The following is a 20609-nucleotide window of genomic DNA, read 5'->3' on the forward strand; positions in this document are numbered from 1 at the left end:
AGCTATAGAGGAGATAAAAGTGGGGTAGTGTTAAAGTCAAAGGAAAATGATCACCATGAAAAACAACCTGGCACTATCTTCTCATAGCAACCCACTAGTTTCGCGATTCACTAGAAGGACTTGATACAAACACACTTACAATGATGGCCTATACGTTTATCCCAGAGAAATGGAAACTTCTATCCATACAAACACCCAAATGTTAATAATAGTTTTCTTTATTTGTAATAGTGTCAAACTAGAAAAAAATCTTTATATAGGTGAATGGTTAAACATATAAAAAGAAACGGATGAGGAGACTGACTCCATTTCCTGATGTTTGAGTGTTGATGGCTTTTAAACCTCACCCCTCCTTCATCCCTTTGGGCCCCACATCTGGACAAAATGACAAGAAAGCCTGGATGCTGCCTCCCTTGGTGCCATTGGGTGATACAAACCATTCAAGCACTGACCCAGCTCAGGATGCCCCACCTGGTCTTCACCCCTAACCCCAGGCCAGAATCCTTTTTCTGCTTTCTCAGGCCATATCAGACCTGCTTGAGAGGTCTACTCTGCTCTTGAAAGAGACCTCAACTATGTATGTAAGAAATCTTCTCATACCCCTTGGGGTATATGTGACATCTCCACTCTCAATACCACAATCAAACTTTGGGTGGGGATCCCTCCTTCTTTTGCAGGATGACCATAATAATGGCCAACTATTGTCAAACCTGTAACTTAGATTAACAAGGAATAAGGACATTATATTCTGTTAAAAAATCCAACCTCAAAGGGTCCCATACTGTTTGTTTTTATATGTATGTGAAATATATAACATTCTTTCCAGGCATGGTGAAGCATGCCCAGTGGCTCAGGAGGCTGAGACAGGATGTTCAAAGCCAATTTCAGCAACTTAGCAAGGCCCCAAGTAACTCAGCAAAACCCTGTCTCTAAATAAAATAGATAAAAAAGATCTGGGGATGTGGGTCAGTGATTAAGCACCCCTGGATTCAATCCCCAGGGTGGAAGGAAGGAAGAAAGGAAGGACATTATTGAAATGACAAAATTATACAGATAGAGAACAAAATATATTGTTGCTACAGGTTTAGGAGTGGTGAGCAGGGAAGGGCATGCATGTGACTATGAATGGTAATCAAATATTTGTGATGATGGAATAATTCTGTATCTTAATAGTGGTGGTACATATATGAATCCACTCATGTGGCAAAATGATAGGACTATTATCAACACAAAATACCCATGTCAATTTCCTGGTTTTGATATTGTGATATTATATTGTATTTACATAAGCCAGAACAATTAGGGAGGCTGGATAAAAGGTACACATAACCTGTGTCTATCTTTGTAACTATCTATAGATCTATAATTATTTCAAAATAAGTTTTTTTTTAAAGAAATGAACCAATTAGAGCAATGTAAATGCATTTTACAAATATAATGTTGAGTCAAATGCAAGACACAAAAGAATATTGCAAGCTAGGCACAGAGGCTCACACCTATAATCCCAGCAGCTAGGGAGGCTGAGGCAGGAGAATCATGAGTTCAAAGCCAGCTTTAGCAAAAGCAAGGCACTAAGCTACTCAGTGAGACCCTGTCTCGAAATAAAATAAAAATCAGACACTGAGAATGTGGCTCAGTGGTTGAGTGCCCTTTAGTTCAATCCCCGGTACTCCCTCCCCCCCGGCCAAAAAAAAAAAAGAATATTGCAGTATTGTTTCATATATCTAGAGTTTGGAGAGGCAAAACAAATTCATATTTTTAAAAGATATATAGATAGAAGGCAAAACTATAAAGAAAGTCAAAGAATTAATGACTATAAAAGAATAGTAGTTACCTCTTGGTGGTGAAGGGAGAGGATTATGGTCTGGCAGTGACACACAGAGAGCTTTTATTTTGTTTCAGTGTCTTGACCTGAGTGATGGACACATTTATATTCACATTATAGTTTGTAAGATGTACATGTATGTTTCCTGTACTATTCTATCTTTGTGTATTTTATAATAAAATATTTTAGTACATAGGTAGAAGGATTAACCTTGAAAAGAATAAGAGAGAATGGGAAGATGAATGAAGTTGTAAATATTATTTTAAGTGAAAGGAAGAAACTTGTTTTCCTTGTCAAGTATAAAATTGAGCTAAATTAAGAATGCAGTAGAGGCCTTTGGGAAATTGCCAAAAGTTTAGAAAAACAGTTAATAGAAGGTATAGAGAACTAGCCAAACCATGCCAAGTGAAGAGGTTGCCCAGCAGTTTGGAAACCTAAGTGAAGTTGTTGGCAATGTGCATTTACAATTGCCAGTCCAAAAAAAAAAAAAAAAACACATTAAAGCAAAACTTAATGGTCTTCAGCCTGTTCCAAGAGGTCAAGGAATGTACTATATTGGGAAAGGTGTCTGTCAAAATGGATTACATATTTTAAGAAACTGAGTATTTAGACTAAAGGTCAGTATACATCTAGGCATTTTGAGAATTTAAGAACAAGAACAGAAAAAGACTACTCTTGAATTAAACATAATTAGATTAACATAAGATGAATTGTAGTAATGTAAAAAGAATGTATTAAGGACACTTAAAAATATCTGGTTCAAATAAGTCATTAGGGCTTATCCTCAAGATTCAAATGTACTTAGAATAAATAACAAGGGTTGATGACAGTATAACTTGACTATATGTAAAAAAAAAATACACTATTGAAAATGGAATGAAGGTAAACTAATTTAAACTGAATTTGTACTCAAACTGTGATTTTCCTTCTCATTTTAGTTAGGAGTTGGAATTTATTTAACTTGCTAACTGAAAACATTGTCATTTACCCATATCACTTGTTTCATACAGTTCTATTTCATGTTATCTGTATGATTAGTGTCCAATTTTTTGACTACAAGTATTACCATAACACTTTCTTTTTTTCAGATGGGCCAGTTTTACTACTCAGCCAAAGCTTTTGATGTCCTAGAGAGGCTAGATCCCAACCCCGAATACTGGGAAGGCAAAAGGGGTGCGTGTGTGGGCATTTTCCAGATGATCTTAGCTGGGAGAGAACCCAAGTAAGTAAACAGACAGGAGATACTACCACTATTCATTTTTGGTGTGTGAGGGAAAACATTTGTTTTCTTGGATGGTATCTTCTGAAAACTCAAAGTTATAACAGTGTTTTAGAATAATGAAAAAAATGTTAAGATGTTAAATATTTCTGACCATCCTCCAGAAATGTCTTGCTTTTACAGAATCAAATCATTTTAAATTTTATATACTGGAACACTGAGTATGCTACAGCTCTTATGTAGAAGGGCAAGATGTATATATTTTGTTCCAAATGAACAGCCATTTTCTTTTTTCTTGTTGTTTACAGTGATGGATAATAGCCAATTTTATAAACAAAATCTTACTCTTTTCTTTGCTTATTGGCTTTTTCTTGTCTTAGGTTAGGCCTCAAAGAATTAGGAATTAAGTGGATATGGTTGATAACTCTGTTTTTTTTTCCTTTGCCTTTTTTTGTTCCACAAAGTGTTATACTTCATTTGAATTAAAATTAAAGCTAAATTAAATGTCCTAAAATAACTCAATGGAATATATTTGTTGCTCATGTGTGAATAGAAAATATGATAATTTTGTAAGCAAATAATCTATCAAAAATACTTCCTGCCTTGTACCTATTTATAATCCTAAACAAAAATTTAAAAGCATTTGGTCAGGTGAAAGAAGGTGTGGGGAAAAGAAGTAGAAAATGTGAAAAGATTGTTAGGGAAGTGGATCCAGAGACAGTTACATACAGGTCTGGAAAATCAATAAGCAGGTTTTAGCATGCATTACGTAAAATGTTTTTACATTAATTAAATTAAATTAGTTAAAGCATAAATGCTGGTCATTCACCAAATCTTATTCTTTTATGCTCCTCTCTTCTATGTTTATTAATGTGGTTGAGGCTTTCCTGACCAAATTTCTTGAAGAAATCACCTCTTCCTCTAGCTTTGTAAAATTTTATGAATATTAACAAGATAGGGATATCCACTCTCATTACTTCTATTTAATATTGTGCTAAAAATTCTAGCTAGAGCAATTAGGCAAAAAAAGGAAATAAAGGGATAAAAATAGGAAAGGAAGAAGTCAAATTACCACAGTTTGCAAATGACATGAATGATGTATCTTCTATACCTAGAAGATACAAAAACAAAACAAAACACCTCCACTAAAAGACTTCCAGAGCTAATAAACAAATTTGGCAAAGTAACAGGTTACAAAATCAGCATTCAAAAATCAATAGCTTTTCTATATACTGACAACAAATCTGCTGAGAAAGAAACCCAGAAAACAGTTTCATTCATAATAGCCTGAAAAATAAAATTAAAACCCTAAGAATACATGTAACCAAGGAGTTGAAAGAGGGGGTGAAAAGACCGTCACAATGAAAACTATAGAACATTGAAGAACAAGATTAAAGAAGACCCCAGAAGATAGAAAGACCGCCCATGTTAATGGACAGGCAGAATTAACATTGTTAGAATGGCCATACTACCAAAAGCAATATACAGATTTAGTGCAATGCCCATCAAAATACCAATGATATTCTTCACAGAATAGAGAAAACAATCCTAAAATTTATTTGGAATAGAAGACCCAGAAAAGCCAAAGCAATTTTAAGCTAAAAAAGCAATACTGGAGACGTCACAATACCCAGCTTCAAATTTACTACAGAGCTATAGTAACAAAGACTGCACAGTACAGGCATAAAAACAGAGACCAATGGTATGAAATAGAAGACACAGAGACAAACCCACAGATACAATCATCTGACCCTTGACAAAAGTGCCAAAAATATACATTGGAGATAGTGCTGGAAAAACTGAATTATCCATAAGGAGAAGAATGAAAGTGGACCCTTATTATTACCCTACACAAAAATCAAATCAAAATGGATCAAAGACTGGAACAGAGACACTGCGCCTAATAGAATAAAAAGTAGGTCCAAATTTTCATCATGTTGGCTTAGGCCCTGACTTCTTGAATAAGACTCCTAAAGCACAAGAAGTAAAATCAAGAATCAATAATAGGATAATTCAAACTAAATAAATGGGATGGATTCAAACTAAAAAGCTTCTTCTCAGCAAAGTAAACAATCAATAATGTGATGAGAGAGCCTACAGAATGGGAAAAAATCTTCACCACATGCACCTCAGATAGAGCACTAATATCCAGGGTATATAAAGAACTCAAAAAACTTAACACCAAAAAAAACCCAAATAACCTGATCAATAAATGGGCTAAGGAACTGAACAGACACTTTACAGAAGAAGAAATACAGTTGGTTGATCAACAAACATGAAAAAATGTTCATCATCTCTAGCAATTAAAGAAATGCAAATCAAAACTACTCTAAGATTTCATCTCCAGTCAGAATGGCAATTATCAAGAATACATGCAATAATAAGTTTTGGAGAGGATGTGGGGGAAAAGGCATACTCACACATTGTTGGTGGGACTGCCAATTGGTGCAACCATTATGGAAAGCAGTATGGAGATACTTCAGCAAACTTAGAATGAATTTGCCATTTGACCCAGCTGTCCCTCTCCTCGGTTTATACCCAAAGGACTTAAAATTATCATATTACAGTAATGCAGCCACATCAATGTTTATAGCACCTCAATTAACAACAGTTAAACTATGGAACCAACCTAGGTAACCTTTGACAGAGGAATGGATAAAGAAAACATGGTACATATACACAATGGAATATTACTCAGCCTTAAAGAAGAATGAAATTATGGCATTTGCAGTAAAGTATATATGGAACTAGAGAATATCATACTAAGTGAAATAAGCTAGTTCCAAAAAACCAAGACCTGAATGTTTTCTCTGATAAGCGGATGCTGATCCATAGCAGGGTGGGAGGATGGGGAAGAATGAAGGAACTTTGGTTTGTGTAGAGGGGAGTGAGGGGAGGTTAGGGTAGTGGGGATGGGAAGGAAGGTAGAAAGAGACAGACATTATTACCCTATATACATGTATGATTACACTAGGGGAGTGACTCTGAACCATGTACAGCCAGAGGAATGAGAAGTTGTACTCCTTTTTTGTACAATATGTTAAAATGCATTCTACTGTAAAATTAATTAATTAATTAATTTAAAAAATAAAATTAAAAAAAGGTAAAATGTGGCTGGGGTTGTGGCTCAGTGGTAGAGCACTCGCCTAGCATGTATGAGGCACTGGGTTTGATCCTCAGCACTACATAAAAATAAAGATATTGTGTCCCCCTAAAACTGAAAAATAAATATTTTTTTAAAATTTGTTTAAAAAGGTAAAATGATGACAACATTTTCAAATGTATACAAGAAAAACATTACAAGTAACTCCTGTTGTTAATCTCACCACCTTTTTTTTTTTTTTGGTGGTACTGGAGACTGAACCCCAGGGGTTCCACCTCTGAACTAATTTTGAGACTGTGTCTCACTGAGTTGCTGAGGCTAACCTCGAATTTGGAATCCTCCTCTCTCAGCTGCCCCACCCCCACCCCAATAGCTGGAATTATAGACATTTGCCACCACACTGGTTGCAGATAACATTCTTTTTTTGATACTGGGGATCTAACCCAGGGACCCTTTACCACCGAGCTACATTCCCATCCCATTTTATTTTTTTGGTACCAGGCATTGAGCTCAGGGGTGCTCAACCACTGAGCCATATCTCCAGCCCTTTTATATTTTATTTTGAGGCAGGGTCCCACTAAGTTACTTAGGGCCTCACTAAATTGCTGAAGCTGGCTTTGAACTTGTGATCCTTCTGCCTCAGACTCCTGAGCTGCTGGGATTACAGGCATGCACCACTGGCTTCTTTCTATTTTTTGAGATGAGATCTCACCAAGTTGCTAATGGTCTTGCTAAATTGCTCAAGCCAGCTTTGAACTTGCAATCCTCCTGTCTTAGCCTCCGGAGTTGCCAGGAATACAGACATGTGCCACCACACCCAGCACAGATAACATTCTTAAAGTAGATTCAGGAAGCTAGGGATAAAGCTTGGTGGTAGAGGGCTTGCCTAGCATGTGAGACTCCCTGGGTTCAATCTCCAGTACCACAAAAAAGAAAAAGGAGAAGGAGAAGGAGGGAAGGGGAGGAGGAAGAAGAAGAAACAACCTAGTAGGTCACTGTGGTTTACACTTATAATCCTAGCTACTTCCAGCCTGGGCAACTTAATAAGACCCTGTCTCAAATAGAATAAAAAGTACAGGGGTGCTGGGATTGTGGCTCAGCAGTAGAGCGCTCGCCTAGCACCTGTGAGGAGCCAGGTTCGATCCTCAGCACCACATAAAAATAAACAAATAAACAAATAAAGGTATTGTGCCCAACTATAAAATAAAAAATAAAAAGTACAGGGGATGTAGGTCAGTGGTAGAGTGCTAATGCACAAAGTCCCAGATTCAGTCCCAAGTACAAAAATGAGTAAAATGTCTGTGCAATTAAGAAGTTATATCTTGTGCATGTGCACACACACAGATACACTACAAACCAAGAAGATACACCACAACAAACATAATTTTCTTTGTATTATGCTTTCACTTCATTTCACAGAATAAAAATTATGACATTGTAAACAATAAAACTCTTTACCATTCAAATCATTTCCTTCAGCAGATAGCTGAATTCACAGTGTAATTTTAGTTTCCTTTATAATCTCATAAAAGACTTGTTAGTGAAAATTAGTCAGGTTTCATTGAGAACTTGCAAAAGGAGATGTACGTGAACATGAGTTAAATTTATTACAGAGAGTATCAAAGGTTGAGAATTTCAGGTGAAAGGGATGCGATAAGAAATCTGTGTAGTTTTAAATATTTCTGAAGCTAGGCATGGTCATACACACCTGTAACCCCAGCTACTCAGGAGGCTGAGGTAAGAAGATCACAAGTTTAGGGCAGTTTGGATAACTCAGCAATATGCTCTCTCAAAAATAACAAATAAAAAGGCTCATTACATGAGGCTCTGGGCTCAATCTCCCCAGTACTGGCAAAAAAAATTAAAAAGTCTGATATTTGTTACTCTGTAGACTCCGGACCTGCATTGAAACAAATACAATGTTGGACCTTGAGGGAAGAGTTATCCCTGAACTAACTCTCTGATAGTCAGCCTCACCCCCTCAGCAAAACAAGTCTAAGCCTTTCACTGTAGAATTTGGCTGATTTTAACTTCCTTGGCTTCATTTTTTCACCATGGCAGTTTCCTGAGAACACTGCACCTCTCCCTGCCACAGCAGCTCTTACGTGCATCTTTGGAAGGGAGGGATGACTTGCATTTCTATCCTACAGTTCCACGCTTCCCCGAGTTCTAAGAGAATATCAAAGAAAGGCAGAGAAGAAAAAGTAACTTACTTGCCTTGTACCAGATGATTTATTCCCCACAAAACCCAATGCAGAAAACCCAGGGCTGAAAAACAGCAAGGAGACAGGCACTTTTAATCCCTTTTAATTCGGACTGAGGCAGGAGGATCCATCGAAAGTTAGACGCCAGCCTCATCGACTTGGCGAGACCTATTTCAAAACAAAACAGGACCCGGATGGAGCTCAGTGGTAGAGCACCCCTGGGTTCAGCCCTAGTTAAAAAAAAGAGAGAGAGAGAGAAATAGCAGATTTGACCTCTTGCCCAACATGTACCACCATGCCATGAAGCCTCAGACCTGGGCCTGGACCTATGCAGTTCTCAGAACCTGTGACCACAATCCTCTGCAAGACTGAGGGGTGAAGTGGGCAAAGGCTTCCCCTGTTCTGTCTACACTTAGGGTACAGGTGCAACACAATCATCTATACAAAATTGTTATCTCCAGGACAGGCTAGGAACAAAAGCAAGAGAAAGAGACAGGTTATCAGGAGCCAAATGAGAAACCTCCCTGGGTAAGATAAAATCCCCACTTGGAACAAAATATTTTAAGGAAAGATAATAATGATATACCGTAATGATTTAAAGCAGCATGTTCTCAATCTTGTTTTTTTAAAAAATAAATATGAAAAGGTAAGATGCATTAAAAAAACATACATAATTTGCTGACTAAAAGTTACCAATGTGACTGTCATCTTCTGTCATGTATTATGAATAATGCTCTTTTTAATGTTTATTAAATGCTTGAAACTAAAAAAAAAAAAAAAAACACACTTGCACAATACAGGCATAAAAGCAGACACATAGACCAATGGTATAAAATAGAAAACAGAGATAAACAAACACAGATACAATCATCTGATCCTTGACAAAGGTGCCAGAAATATACATTGGAGATGGTGCTGGGACAACTGGTTATCCATATGTAAAAGATTGAAAGTGGACCCTTATTTCTCATCAACTGAAAATGGAACAAAGACCTCAGAATTAGACCAGAAACTATGCCACTCCTAGAAGAAAACATAGGGTCAACACTCCAGCTTTTAGGCACAATGACTTTCTCAATAGGACCCCTAAAGTTCAAGTAATAATGCTAAGTGTTAATAAATAGGATGACTTCAAATTAAAAAGCTTCTGCACAGCAAAGGAAATAATTAGGCATGTGAAGAGAGAACCCACAGAATGGGAGAAAAATCCTCACTAGCTATTTTCTGACAGAGGATTAATATCTAGAATATATAAAGAACTTGAAAAACTTTACCCCAAAAGATCAAACAACCCAGTTAATAAATGGGCAATGAACCACATAGGTAATTCTCAAAATAAGAAATACAAATGGACAACAAATACGTGAAAAATGCTCAATATCATTAGCAGTTAGGAAAATGCAAATCAAAACTACACTGATATTTCATCTCACACCAGTCAGAATACGATTATCAAGAATACAAATAATCATAAATGCTGGAAAGGATGTGGAGAAAAAGGAACACTTTTATACTGTTGGTGGGACTGTAAATTACTACAAGCACTATGGAAATCAGTATGGAGGTTCCTTAAAAGACTTGACATGGGACCACCATGTGATCCAGATACACCACTTCTTGGTATTTATCCTGAAAAATTAAAGTCATCTTACTACAGTGATACATACATACCCACATTTAAACATTCACAATAGCCAAACCATGGAACCGGCCTAGGTGTTGGTTTGATTGGATAAAGAAAATGTGGTATATGTACACAATGGAGTTTTACTCAGCTATAAAGAAAAATGATAGAGCTCTTTCCTAGCATGTACAAGGCCCGGGTCCAATCCCCAGGACTGCTGAGGATGGGGGGGAGAGAGAGACAGAGAAAGAAATTATATCATTAGCAGGAAAATGGATGGAACTAGAGACCATCAAAGTTACATGAAATAAGTCGAACTCAGAGGGTTTTGGGTCTTATATTTTCTGTAACATGCAGAAGCTGGAGAGGAAAAAGGAAAACAAAGGGAAGGGTGGATCTCCTAAAAATCAAAGGGAGTCATTAGAGGAAAGGGATCAAAGTATGGGAGGGGGGCAGGAAGAGTTCTGGGGAGTGATATTGGCTAAATTGTATTGTTGTCGTGTTTTGTCTATGTATGCATGTGTAACAACAAATCCTATCAGTATGTACAACTATAAAGCACCAATAAAAATGTGGAAAAAATGGCTGGCACACCCCTGTAATCCCAGGGGTTAGGAAGGCTGAAACAAGAGGATTACGAGTTCAAAGCCAGCCTCAGCAAAAGCAAGGTGCTAAGCAACTCATTGAGACCGTCTCTAAATAAATATACAAAATAGGGCTGGGGATATGACTCAGTGGTCAAGTGCCCCTAAGTTTAATCACCAGTACCAAAAAAAAAATTCAAAAAAAAAATTTTTTTTTCCAACTATGGTAATGATACCCAATTTAAAGTGATCACCGCCTTAAACAAAGGAGAAACGGAAGGGTCAGACAAATGAAGTGACTCATTAACTGTGGAGCTAGAATTTGAATCCAGCTCCCAGAATCTGACACCTGGATATATATATGCTCTCTACCTTATCATACAAATTAAGTGTAGAAATATTTAGGTAGTCTCAAGGACAAAACAATTAGTAGTATGTAGTTAGATAATACAGATAAGTAAGGAGAACCTGGGTTGACAAGGAGTATTTCACAAGATCTCTCGTTTTACTATGCCACTGTAAGAATATAAATCCAGGAAATTTAAAAAAAATATATATTTTTAGTTGTAGATGGACACAATACCTTTATTTTGTTTACTTAGTTTTATGTAGTGCTGGGGATCGAACCATGCTAGGCAAGCTCTCTACCACTGAGCTACAACCCCAGCCCCCATAAATCCAGGAAGTTTTTTTTTTTTTTTTTAAAGAGAGAGTGAGAGACAGAGAGAGAGAGAGAGAGAGAGAATTTTTTAATATTTATTTTTTAGTTTTCGGCGGGCACAACATCTTTGTTTGTATGTGGTGCTGAGGATCGAACCCGGGCCGCACGCATGCCAGGCGAGCGCGCTACTGCTTGAGCTACTGCTTGAGCTACATCCCCAGACCCAGGAAGTTTTTAATTGGCTTATGAGCATACCATGGTAGATTCTATTCACAGATGCCCTGCTAGAAGTACAGTTTGAAATTACTAGTTTGTTAATTTTCATATTTATTGAAATACTTTGTTCTTTCAAATCTTTTCTTTAGAGAGACCATTCGAGAAGTGCTGCATTTACTGAGAAGCACAGGTAACACCCAAGTAGAATACATCATTCGAATCATGAAGAAATGGGCCAAAGAAAACAGAGTGCCTATCTAAAATAGATTGAGTCCTAATCTTAAGAATCAGCTTCCACCTCGACTTAAAATTGGAAATCACTTTCCTCAAGTTGAATATAAGACACGGGGCTCCTTCCTTGCTTTTCAAGCCTCAAGATCAGTGACTGACTTAGACTTTGCTGACTGAACAAAGTACTTGTTATCTGTGCCGTGGCCCCTGTATGATCCTACTAGCAATAAGACTTTGGACTTATCTGGTGCCTTTCTTCCAAAAATACTCAGAGTACTCTTAGGTAGTTTACTAACTTTAAGGAAAGCAGCATAGCCTTTTTTTTCTGTTTTTTTGTTTTTTTGTTTGTTTTGTTTTGTTTTTTTCCTTTTCTTTTCATGTTAGCATTTCATGGCATTTTCTCCCAGCTGCAATAACATGTGTCTTTGATACTCAAGAATCACCATCATTCTATCATGTTATTTTAGCCATCTCTGTACATTATCCCATTTTAGCAGAGATTCTGTAAAGGATTTTGTGATGCATCTCTGAATCTCAAAGAACAGAGGTTTTTAACTAGGAGGGTGATTCTCAGAGTGGCAGTAAAATACTCTATCAGCCATCCAGTTATTAATAGATAATTGACTTATGGGACTTCTCTTTCAGTAATTGAATTGTTGATGATAATATTTTACTGTGGAGTAAGATGAGTACTGCAGTTTTTTAAAAGGTGAGTACTATAAAAAAATGTGTGTGCTGCCTCTGAAAGTATTCAGGAAACAAATCTTATTACTCACTTCTCCATCATATTTTAGATAATAAAGCAGGTTAGAGTTTTTCTTAATGTATTAGCTGAATAAGCATCATATTTTGAAAGCAGAGCTACAGAGGTTTTATATATGTGCATTGTGAGCATTGATTAATGTAATGGCGATAAACCATAGTCTGTGTAGAGCTCTCAAGGGGCCCCCTAGTGGTCAGACTCTGTCCTCAGTCATATTGCAGCCCCATGTTTCTGAGCTCTCACAACATAAACCTGAAGCACAACTGAGCACTTTTGGACTCACAGACTGTTTTCTGGAAGTAGACCCACATTATTTTACATATTAGATTACCTTTGTTTCTACATTATGTATTTTTTTCCTATAAATGTAAGGTACCCAGTGTTATAGGTCTAGAAAATGCAGAGTGTTCCCTATCCAACACAAATGGGAAGAGACTGAAAGAAAGAAAGAATTCCTATAAACACTAAGTTAGTTCTTCCTCCTACCCCAACATTCCACTATGGATGAAAGAGTTGTACAGACAGGAGATGGGAACATGGCTGGAGTTAAAGCCATCTAGTAATGAAGACCAGCGACCAAAGATAGCCATTTACCTCAGGACAGTTATATGGGTTCTTTCAGCTCTGCTTAGAAAGATGGCCAGTTTTCCTATCTTTTATGTTGGACTCAGATCTAATCAGAGCACAAATCACAACAAACTGAATGGAATTCTAGGAAACAAAGATATATCAGTTTTCATAAGCCAAAGCTTCTATTTCCTCATTATTTTGTTTCTACTCTTTCAATAATGACTGGTTCTCAGCATCAAAGGCACTAGTGAATCAGATCTGGGCAGAACTTGCCATAATTTTTTGAATCATTCTTGTAAATCTTTCTTTGCTTAAAATATTAGGAAGGGCTGGGGATGTGGCTCAATGGCAAAGCATCCCTGTCTTAAAAGATTCCCAGTACCAAAAAAAAAAAAAAAGAAAGAAAGAAAGAAAGAAAGAAAGAAAGAAACACAATAGTGGAAAGACAGAACTCCTCAGTAGCTTTTGGCAATTAAATTTGTCTTCCAATGAATTGCTATTATTTTCAAATTTCTTATACTTGAAAAGCTTTTCCATTAATGGTGATTTACCTTTAAATGAGCTTTTGTTGAATTTAACACTTAAGATTCCTTCTGACATTTTTCTCTCTTGGAGGGGGAGGGGAAATACCTATTCCAAAAAAACCTGCAGAATTTTTAGTCTAATTTTTAGACATCTTTTGATCTATAGGATTGAGCCAGAAACATAAAGACTAGTTTAAATAGAAGTAGGATCCAACTCTGTTATTAAGGATAACTACTACTTCTAAAATGACTTGACAGGATTTAAGCTACATGGCTGTTTTTCTTACATGTTGTGCTATAAGAGGGAGGAAGGCCCAGGTTTAGGAATGTAGTATAATGTGTACAGTTTATAGCATCATTGTACGGTTTATAGTCCATAGCAGAATTACTTGCAAATGGAGAAAAATATTTTACAATTATTTTTGTACCTCATAAGAATTATATACCATTGTATTATATCCAAATTAAAGTTTATTATTTGGTTCTTATTATGGTATTCTGTTGCATGCAATGAGTGTGGGACTTGAGTATGTCACATGGCATCTCCTCTTTCTTTCCTGGCCCTAAAATAAAGGTAGAAAAATAAACTTTTGGGCCCCACAAGTTACTGTTTACCAGAGAGGAAGTAGATAGTCCTTAAGAAGCCCTTTCCACTAAGAGGCTTGTGGTTCATGCCTGATCACATTAGGGTTTGGTTCTTTGCTGAATTATAGCTCATTCAGAATTTATATGACCAGGCAAAGTACAATGCTTCATACATAGAAAGCTCTTAAATACTTGTTAATAAAGTATAACTAAATATATAATAACTGATAGAGCAAGGGACTTGTAAAATCTCACCTCATATATTTTGGTTCCCACCTAATTATTATTTTATTGTGCACTAAGCATTTGCTGGGTGCTAAGGATGCTAAGATAAGTAATGTATAAAACTGGCCCTTAAAAAAGTCAGTCTCAAAGTATACAAAGCTTAACACAGTAAGATGCAATTTATATCATTAGCAGCAATAAAGTATTGGATAGCTGGTATGATCCCAGCAACTCAGAAGGCTGAGGCAGAAGGATCACAAGTTCAAAGCGAGCCTCAGCAATTTACTGAGGCCCTAAGCAACTTAGCAAGACTCTGTCTCAAAATAAAAAGTACTGGGGGCTAGGGATATGGCTCAAGCGTTAGCGCAGTCGCCTGGCATGTGTGAGGCCCGGGTTCGATCCTCAGCACCACATACAAACAAAGATGTTGTGTCCGCCAATAACTGAAAAATGAATATTAAAATTCTCTCTCTCTCACTCTCTCTTTAAAAAAAATAAAAATAAAGTAGGAAAGGTATATTTAAAAAAAAAAAAAAGTACTGGGGATGTAGCTTCTGTGCTAAAACATCCCTGGAGTCAATTCCTCATACTAAAATAAAAAGTATTGAGAGACAAAATAAGATAATGGGAATGTTTATATCCTTGTAAATGGGATACTTCTGCCTCATCTGGGAGAAGCAATCAGAATGGATCCAAAAGCTCAACATCTAGCAACATGCCCAGGTTCCTCCCTGTGTGTGCACACATAGCAGACTTCCAAGTGCACAGAAGTCAAAGGACTTCTCCTCTGTGGCTTAATATACTTGCAAAGTTCCAAGCAAGCACTACTTTCTAATGGAAACATGAATTAGGACTTACTAGTTCCTATAGTCATCACTCTCAGTGTGACTTAGATGTACAGTCTTCTTTACCCTATAAAATACTTCTGTGTAAGGTTTGTATGTACTTTATAATAATGCTCAAACCGTAGTCCTGCCTGTTTAGATATGGTGTCAGAGCAGCAGAGGTAAAGGCCTAGTGATATACCTGAAACCCACCTTAACTTTAGACGATAGGAATAGGAGAATGCAAGAGAACACACAGTAAAATACTCAATGAATACTATCAGCTGATGTGTTTGTATTGATTATGTAGTATAAAGACAGGTTTGCACATTTGTTAGCATCAAAAGGGTTTCTTTAAAATCTAAATATCCAGTGTACACCTAGAGTCCACTCCAGAGGCTGGATCATAGGAGAAATGGAGACACAGTAGGTTCATCTTTTGACTGTCCTTATAGGGTCACACAATTTACAAACCTCAGATATAAGAAATAAGTGCCCTGCTAAGCTAAACTTGGGTGAGAAGACAAGGAGCACAAACTGTGTACATTTTATCTAATTTGTTTATCATATTTTATGTATATTCATATATTTATTTGATCAGTTATTTATATCCACTGTGCTTCAGAAATGATTTTTAGTAAATTCAAAATTATGTATATATATATATATATATATATATATATATATAAAACAAAACATAAATAGATAGAAAGCATGTAAGAGTAAAGGAAGTATGTTGGGCACAGTGGTACAGGCCCATGATCCCAGAGACTAGTGATGCCAATGCAGGTGGATTGCAAATTTGAGGCTGGCCTGTACAACTTAGCATGACCCTGTCTCAAAACATAAAAAGGACTGGGGATGTAGCTCAGTGACAAAGTGCCCCTAGATTCAATCCCTAGTACTAAAAAATAATAATAATAATTACTAAAGATGGACCAGAAATTCATTTCAAGCTTCATATCAACCAAAGCAAAGGGTCAAACACAATCAGATACAAAATTCACAGTTCATCTGAATAAATGAACCACCTAAGGGAAAGAAAGAACTTGATTTTCAGAGATTTCTGTTTGTTCATGGATTTATGAATTAAGTTTTCTATACTAAACTTGGACATAACTACATGCTTGAAAAAAATTCCAAGGATATTTTATTGTTCCTCTCAAACATGCACAGGCTCTTTCCTACTGAAAGATAGTTGGATGGTAAGTTATTATACTTGTCTTTCTATTTTTTAATTTCTCTGTAAATATACAATTAGTTCTACTCTCCTTTGCTGGTTTTTAATCTGAGGAGTAATTAATATGGTGGAGCTAAAACAGCATTCAAATTTTAAAAACTACAAGCAATGCTAGGATGAAAATGCAAGTAACAACAGCCTAAAGAATAAATAAAAAATGCTATAAGATCAGTGAAATTATGGAATAATATAGTTTATGCGTTTACTTATATGTTTGAAATTCAAAGGGGAAAAACACAGTGGAGTAGGTTAAGTAGAAAAGGCCACACAAGCTTGTTACAGTGGCACATACCTAATCCAAGCAGTTTGGGAGGCTAAGACAACTTAGCAAGAAAATACACAATGTACAAAACATAATTTCCAAATCTTGGAATTTATTCTAAGGAAATAATTGGAGACTTAAAAGATATGTGCACAAGATTGATGACTAAAATATTGCTTATAATAATTAAAATAGAAGTACATAAATGATTGGTCATAAATATGTTCCTATCTAACATGGAGCATGGTAGTTACCTTGCTAGGAGCCACAAGCAAATAATATGATGCTTGGCACCTTTGGTTGTAAAGTGATGCCAGCTAGCCACTGAGATGATATGATTATGTTAAGATTTACATTCATATGGAAATTGGACTCCTGCTGTTCACCTTGGCCTGCTACCGGACTCATGTTACGGGACTCCTGGAGAGTTCCCATTGGTTGGGGAAGGATAGTAGGAGGAAATTCCGGGGGAGGTCCGCCCCCCCCTTCCGGGAGACGCCCACGTGGGAGGACCCGGTTTGGCTTGGCAGCGCCTACGGAGTATTGGCGGCTTTTTCAAAAATAAAGTTTTGTTCCTGCTTGAGTGGCTCGTGATTCTGTGCCCAGCCAAGACTGCGGCATTACCTAATGAATATTTATTAAGTGAACTAATAAAGGAATATCCTTTAACAAGATATCAGTTAAATAATTGCAGGCACATCTACACAGTATAATAACTTTGAAGTCCTTGAAAAATGATGTGGTTGATTTGCTATTTAATTACTGTGGAAGGCAGAATAATGGTCCCTCAAAAATGTCCACCCCTGAATCTGCAGAACCTATGAATATGGCAAAGGAGAGCTAAAGTTGCCAGCAGAACTAAAGTCGCTCGTCAGTTGGCCTTAAAAAGGGAGCTTAGCCTGGATTTCCCACATGGTCCCAGTGTTATCACAGAGATCCTTTAAAGGAAGAAGGGAGGTCAGATGGTAGCATGGGAATGACTCAGCCATGGCTGCTGGGTTTGAAGATGGAGGGAGGAAGTCAGGAACAAGCAATGCAAGCCACCCTTAGAAGCTGAAAAGGGGAGGGACCTGAGTTCTGGCCTGGAGCATGTGGAAGGAACACAGCCCTTCCATTAACTTGGTTTTAGCCTTGTAGACCCATTTTCAGTTAGACTATAAAATAAATCTGTGTTGCTTCAAGCCACTGAGTTTATGGTAATTTGTTAGCAACAATAGGAAATTAATACAATATAGAAACATTTATAAGACACATTGCTGAGATTAAAAAGTAGGTTACAAAGTAACACTTAGGTAGTGCTATGTTTGAATAGCAACACAACTTAAGTGTTGGAAACTTAATGCCCAGTTAACTACATTAAAAAGTGGGACCTTTGGGGAGGATGACTAAAATATTGCTTTAATAATTAAAATAGAAGTTAATAAATGATTGCCTTGATTCAATGGTTTTAGCAGCCATGGCAACCATACCAAGATCCATTGTTAAATTTAAAGGGCTTCCATCCCGGCTGGGGATGTGGCTCAAGCAGTATCGCCCTCGCCTGGCATGCGTGTGGCACTGGGTTCAATCCTCAGTGCCACATACAAATAAAGATGTTGTGTCCACCAAAAACTAAAAAATATTTTTAAAAATTTCTCTCTCTCTCTCTCTCTCTCTCTTAAAAATAAATAAAGGGCTTCCATCCTCCATCACATGAGGATGCAGCAAGAAGCCCTCACCAGATTCTGGCACCTTAATCTTAGACTCCCCAGCCTCCAGAACTGTTACAGAATAATTTCTGTTATTTAGAAATTACTCCATCTCGGTTTGGGGCTGTGGCTCAGAGGTAGAGTGCTTGCCTACCATGCATGAGGTACTGGGTTCGATCCCCAGCACCACATACAAATAAAATAAAGATATTGTGTCCACCTATAACTAAAAAATAAATATTAAAAAAAAGAAATTACCCCATTTCAAGAGTGTTCTGTTATAGCAGCACAAAATGGACTCAAGTGGGATTCTATTTTTGTGCTGAGTTGTGTGTTCATAGATGTCAGGAAGGATATTCAAGAAAAGTCAAAAATTTTCATTAGTAATCTTTATACATCTAAGAGTAACATAAAAAATAAAGTTTGTTGTTGATCTCAAATAACCAAAAGACAGGAAGTAGGTGGTTATTAATGTAAGTTCAATGGAAGGGGAAATGGCTGTCAGATAGGTTTGTGAATAGAAGGAGCCCACAGTAAGATGGAATCTGGCTCAAAATGCATTTGCTACCTGATCCCCCAATTCCAACTGGGGCCCGTAATAACATTCTGGGTCCCTGTGTATCACTGTCAACTAAGAGATTGTGCATGATAGTCCTGAAAATGGCTGAGTGTTCCTTAATGTACTGCCACCTGAGTAAATGGGCATAGGTCTTTTGGGGAAATGACTGGAGAAATCATTAAAATAAATGCATATGGTAGTCATTACATCTACCAAAACTCACAGAGCTATACATTCAACCATGGGCTATTTTGTATTATAAAACATTTTAAAAGGATCTCAGGTTTATGTTCATGAATTTATGTTTACTCTCTATGATCACAACTATTATTCAAAGATTGTAGTTAGTACTGGGCATCATTGCAGGGCATCAATAGAGCAACAACAACAATAACAAAAGTTATAGGAACACAAGAGACAAGAAGAACTGAAGCTTTAGGTGGGGAGAGGTGAACACAAATTGTAAACAATTAAGTTAGATCAACAGATGACACTGGACTTCTCAAGTGCAACTCTGGACATTATAAAGCAATGATGCAATGCCTTAAGAATTCTAAGAAGTATTTCCAACTAGAAGTTGTCATTGAAATATGTAGTAGGACAAATACTTTCCAGACAAATACATAACATAAAAATATCCCCTGAGCTGGGAGTGATGGTGTACATTTGTAATCCCAGCAACTCTGGAGGCTAAGGAGAGAGGATCTCAAGCTCAGGGCCAGCCTAGTCAACTTGTTGAGACCCTACCTCAAAATAAAAAATAAAAGCGGCTGGAGAAGGAAGGGGCTGGGGTTGTGGCTCTGAGGTAGAGCGCTCGCCTAGCATGCATGAGGCACTGGGTTCAATCCTCAGCACCACATAAATGTAAAATAAAGATATTGTGTCCACCTAAAACTTAAGAATAAATATTTTTTAAAAAGAAAACATTACATGAAAATTTTTAAAAAAAGCGGCTGGAGAAGAAGCTCAGGTTAGAGTCCTTGCCTAGCATGCACAAGACCTTGGGTTCAATCCCTGGCATAAAACAAAATAAAAACAAACTCCTGAAAATGTGCTCCATCAAAAACTTGGAAACAAAGGAACAAAGGAGGGGGGAGACACATCATACAAGAGACAAAGGCTCCAACAAGGTGTGATAGGAATGCTAGGATGATGGTGGAGAGCAAGCTTCAAAGCAGCTGTGCAACATTTTAAGACATAACACAGAACTCCAAGATACTCATTCAAGATTAAACACAGAATACCTCATTTGTTATCACACTGGCCAGGGAGAGAGTTTGGAGGTAAAATATGCAAGTATGCGTGCACACACATACATACACACACACACACACATTTGCTGGACAGCTAAGCAAATTAGAAGATAATTATTAAGATGTACAGGAAAGGAAATTTTTCATGCTTCAAGGCTGAGCCGTGAAAGTATTTATGTGGTCACAAAACTGGAAGAACTGAACTCTGATTCAACCCAAAATTGATCCAACTGTATTAGGAGGATGAGAAAATGAAAAATGTTCACATTAGAGTATGTGTTTATATATATATATATATATATATATATATATATATATATAGAGAGAGAGAGAGAGAGAGAGAGAGAGAGAGAGAGAGAAAGTGTGCTAAATTCTCATGTTTTGTTGCAATATAATAAATGCAATATGTTTAGACATAGAGTATCTAAAATTTAGTTCTGAGAAGCACA

The 20609-nt window shown here is 36.9% G+C and overlaps 1 protein-coding gene across 1 annotated transcript in view; it reads left to right on the forward strand.

The window, feature by feature from the left end:
• Window positions 1-13951, forward strand: part of IFT56 (intraflagellar transport 56) — a 66458-nt gene extending 52507 nt beyond the window's left edge. The window contains exons 17-18 of the mRNA XM_081285436.1: window positions 2914-3047; window positions 11586-13951. Coding sequence (XP_081141562.1) covers window positions 2914-3047; window positions 11586-11697 — 246 coding nt within the window. The 3' untranslated portion in view covers window positions 11698-13951. The remainder of the gene's footprint in view (window positions 1-2913; window positions 3048-11585) is intronic.
• Window positions 13952-20609: the final 6658 nt, after the last annotated feature.

This window comes from Spermophilus citellus (genome assembly GCF_964194105.1).
Source record: "Spermophilus citellus genome assembly, chromosome: 3".
In the NCBI taxonomy this organism is placed as follows: domain Eukaryota; kingdom Metazoa; phylum Chordata; class Mammalia; order Rodentia; family Sciuridae; genus Spermophilus; species Spermophilus citellus.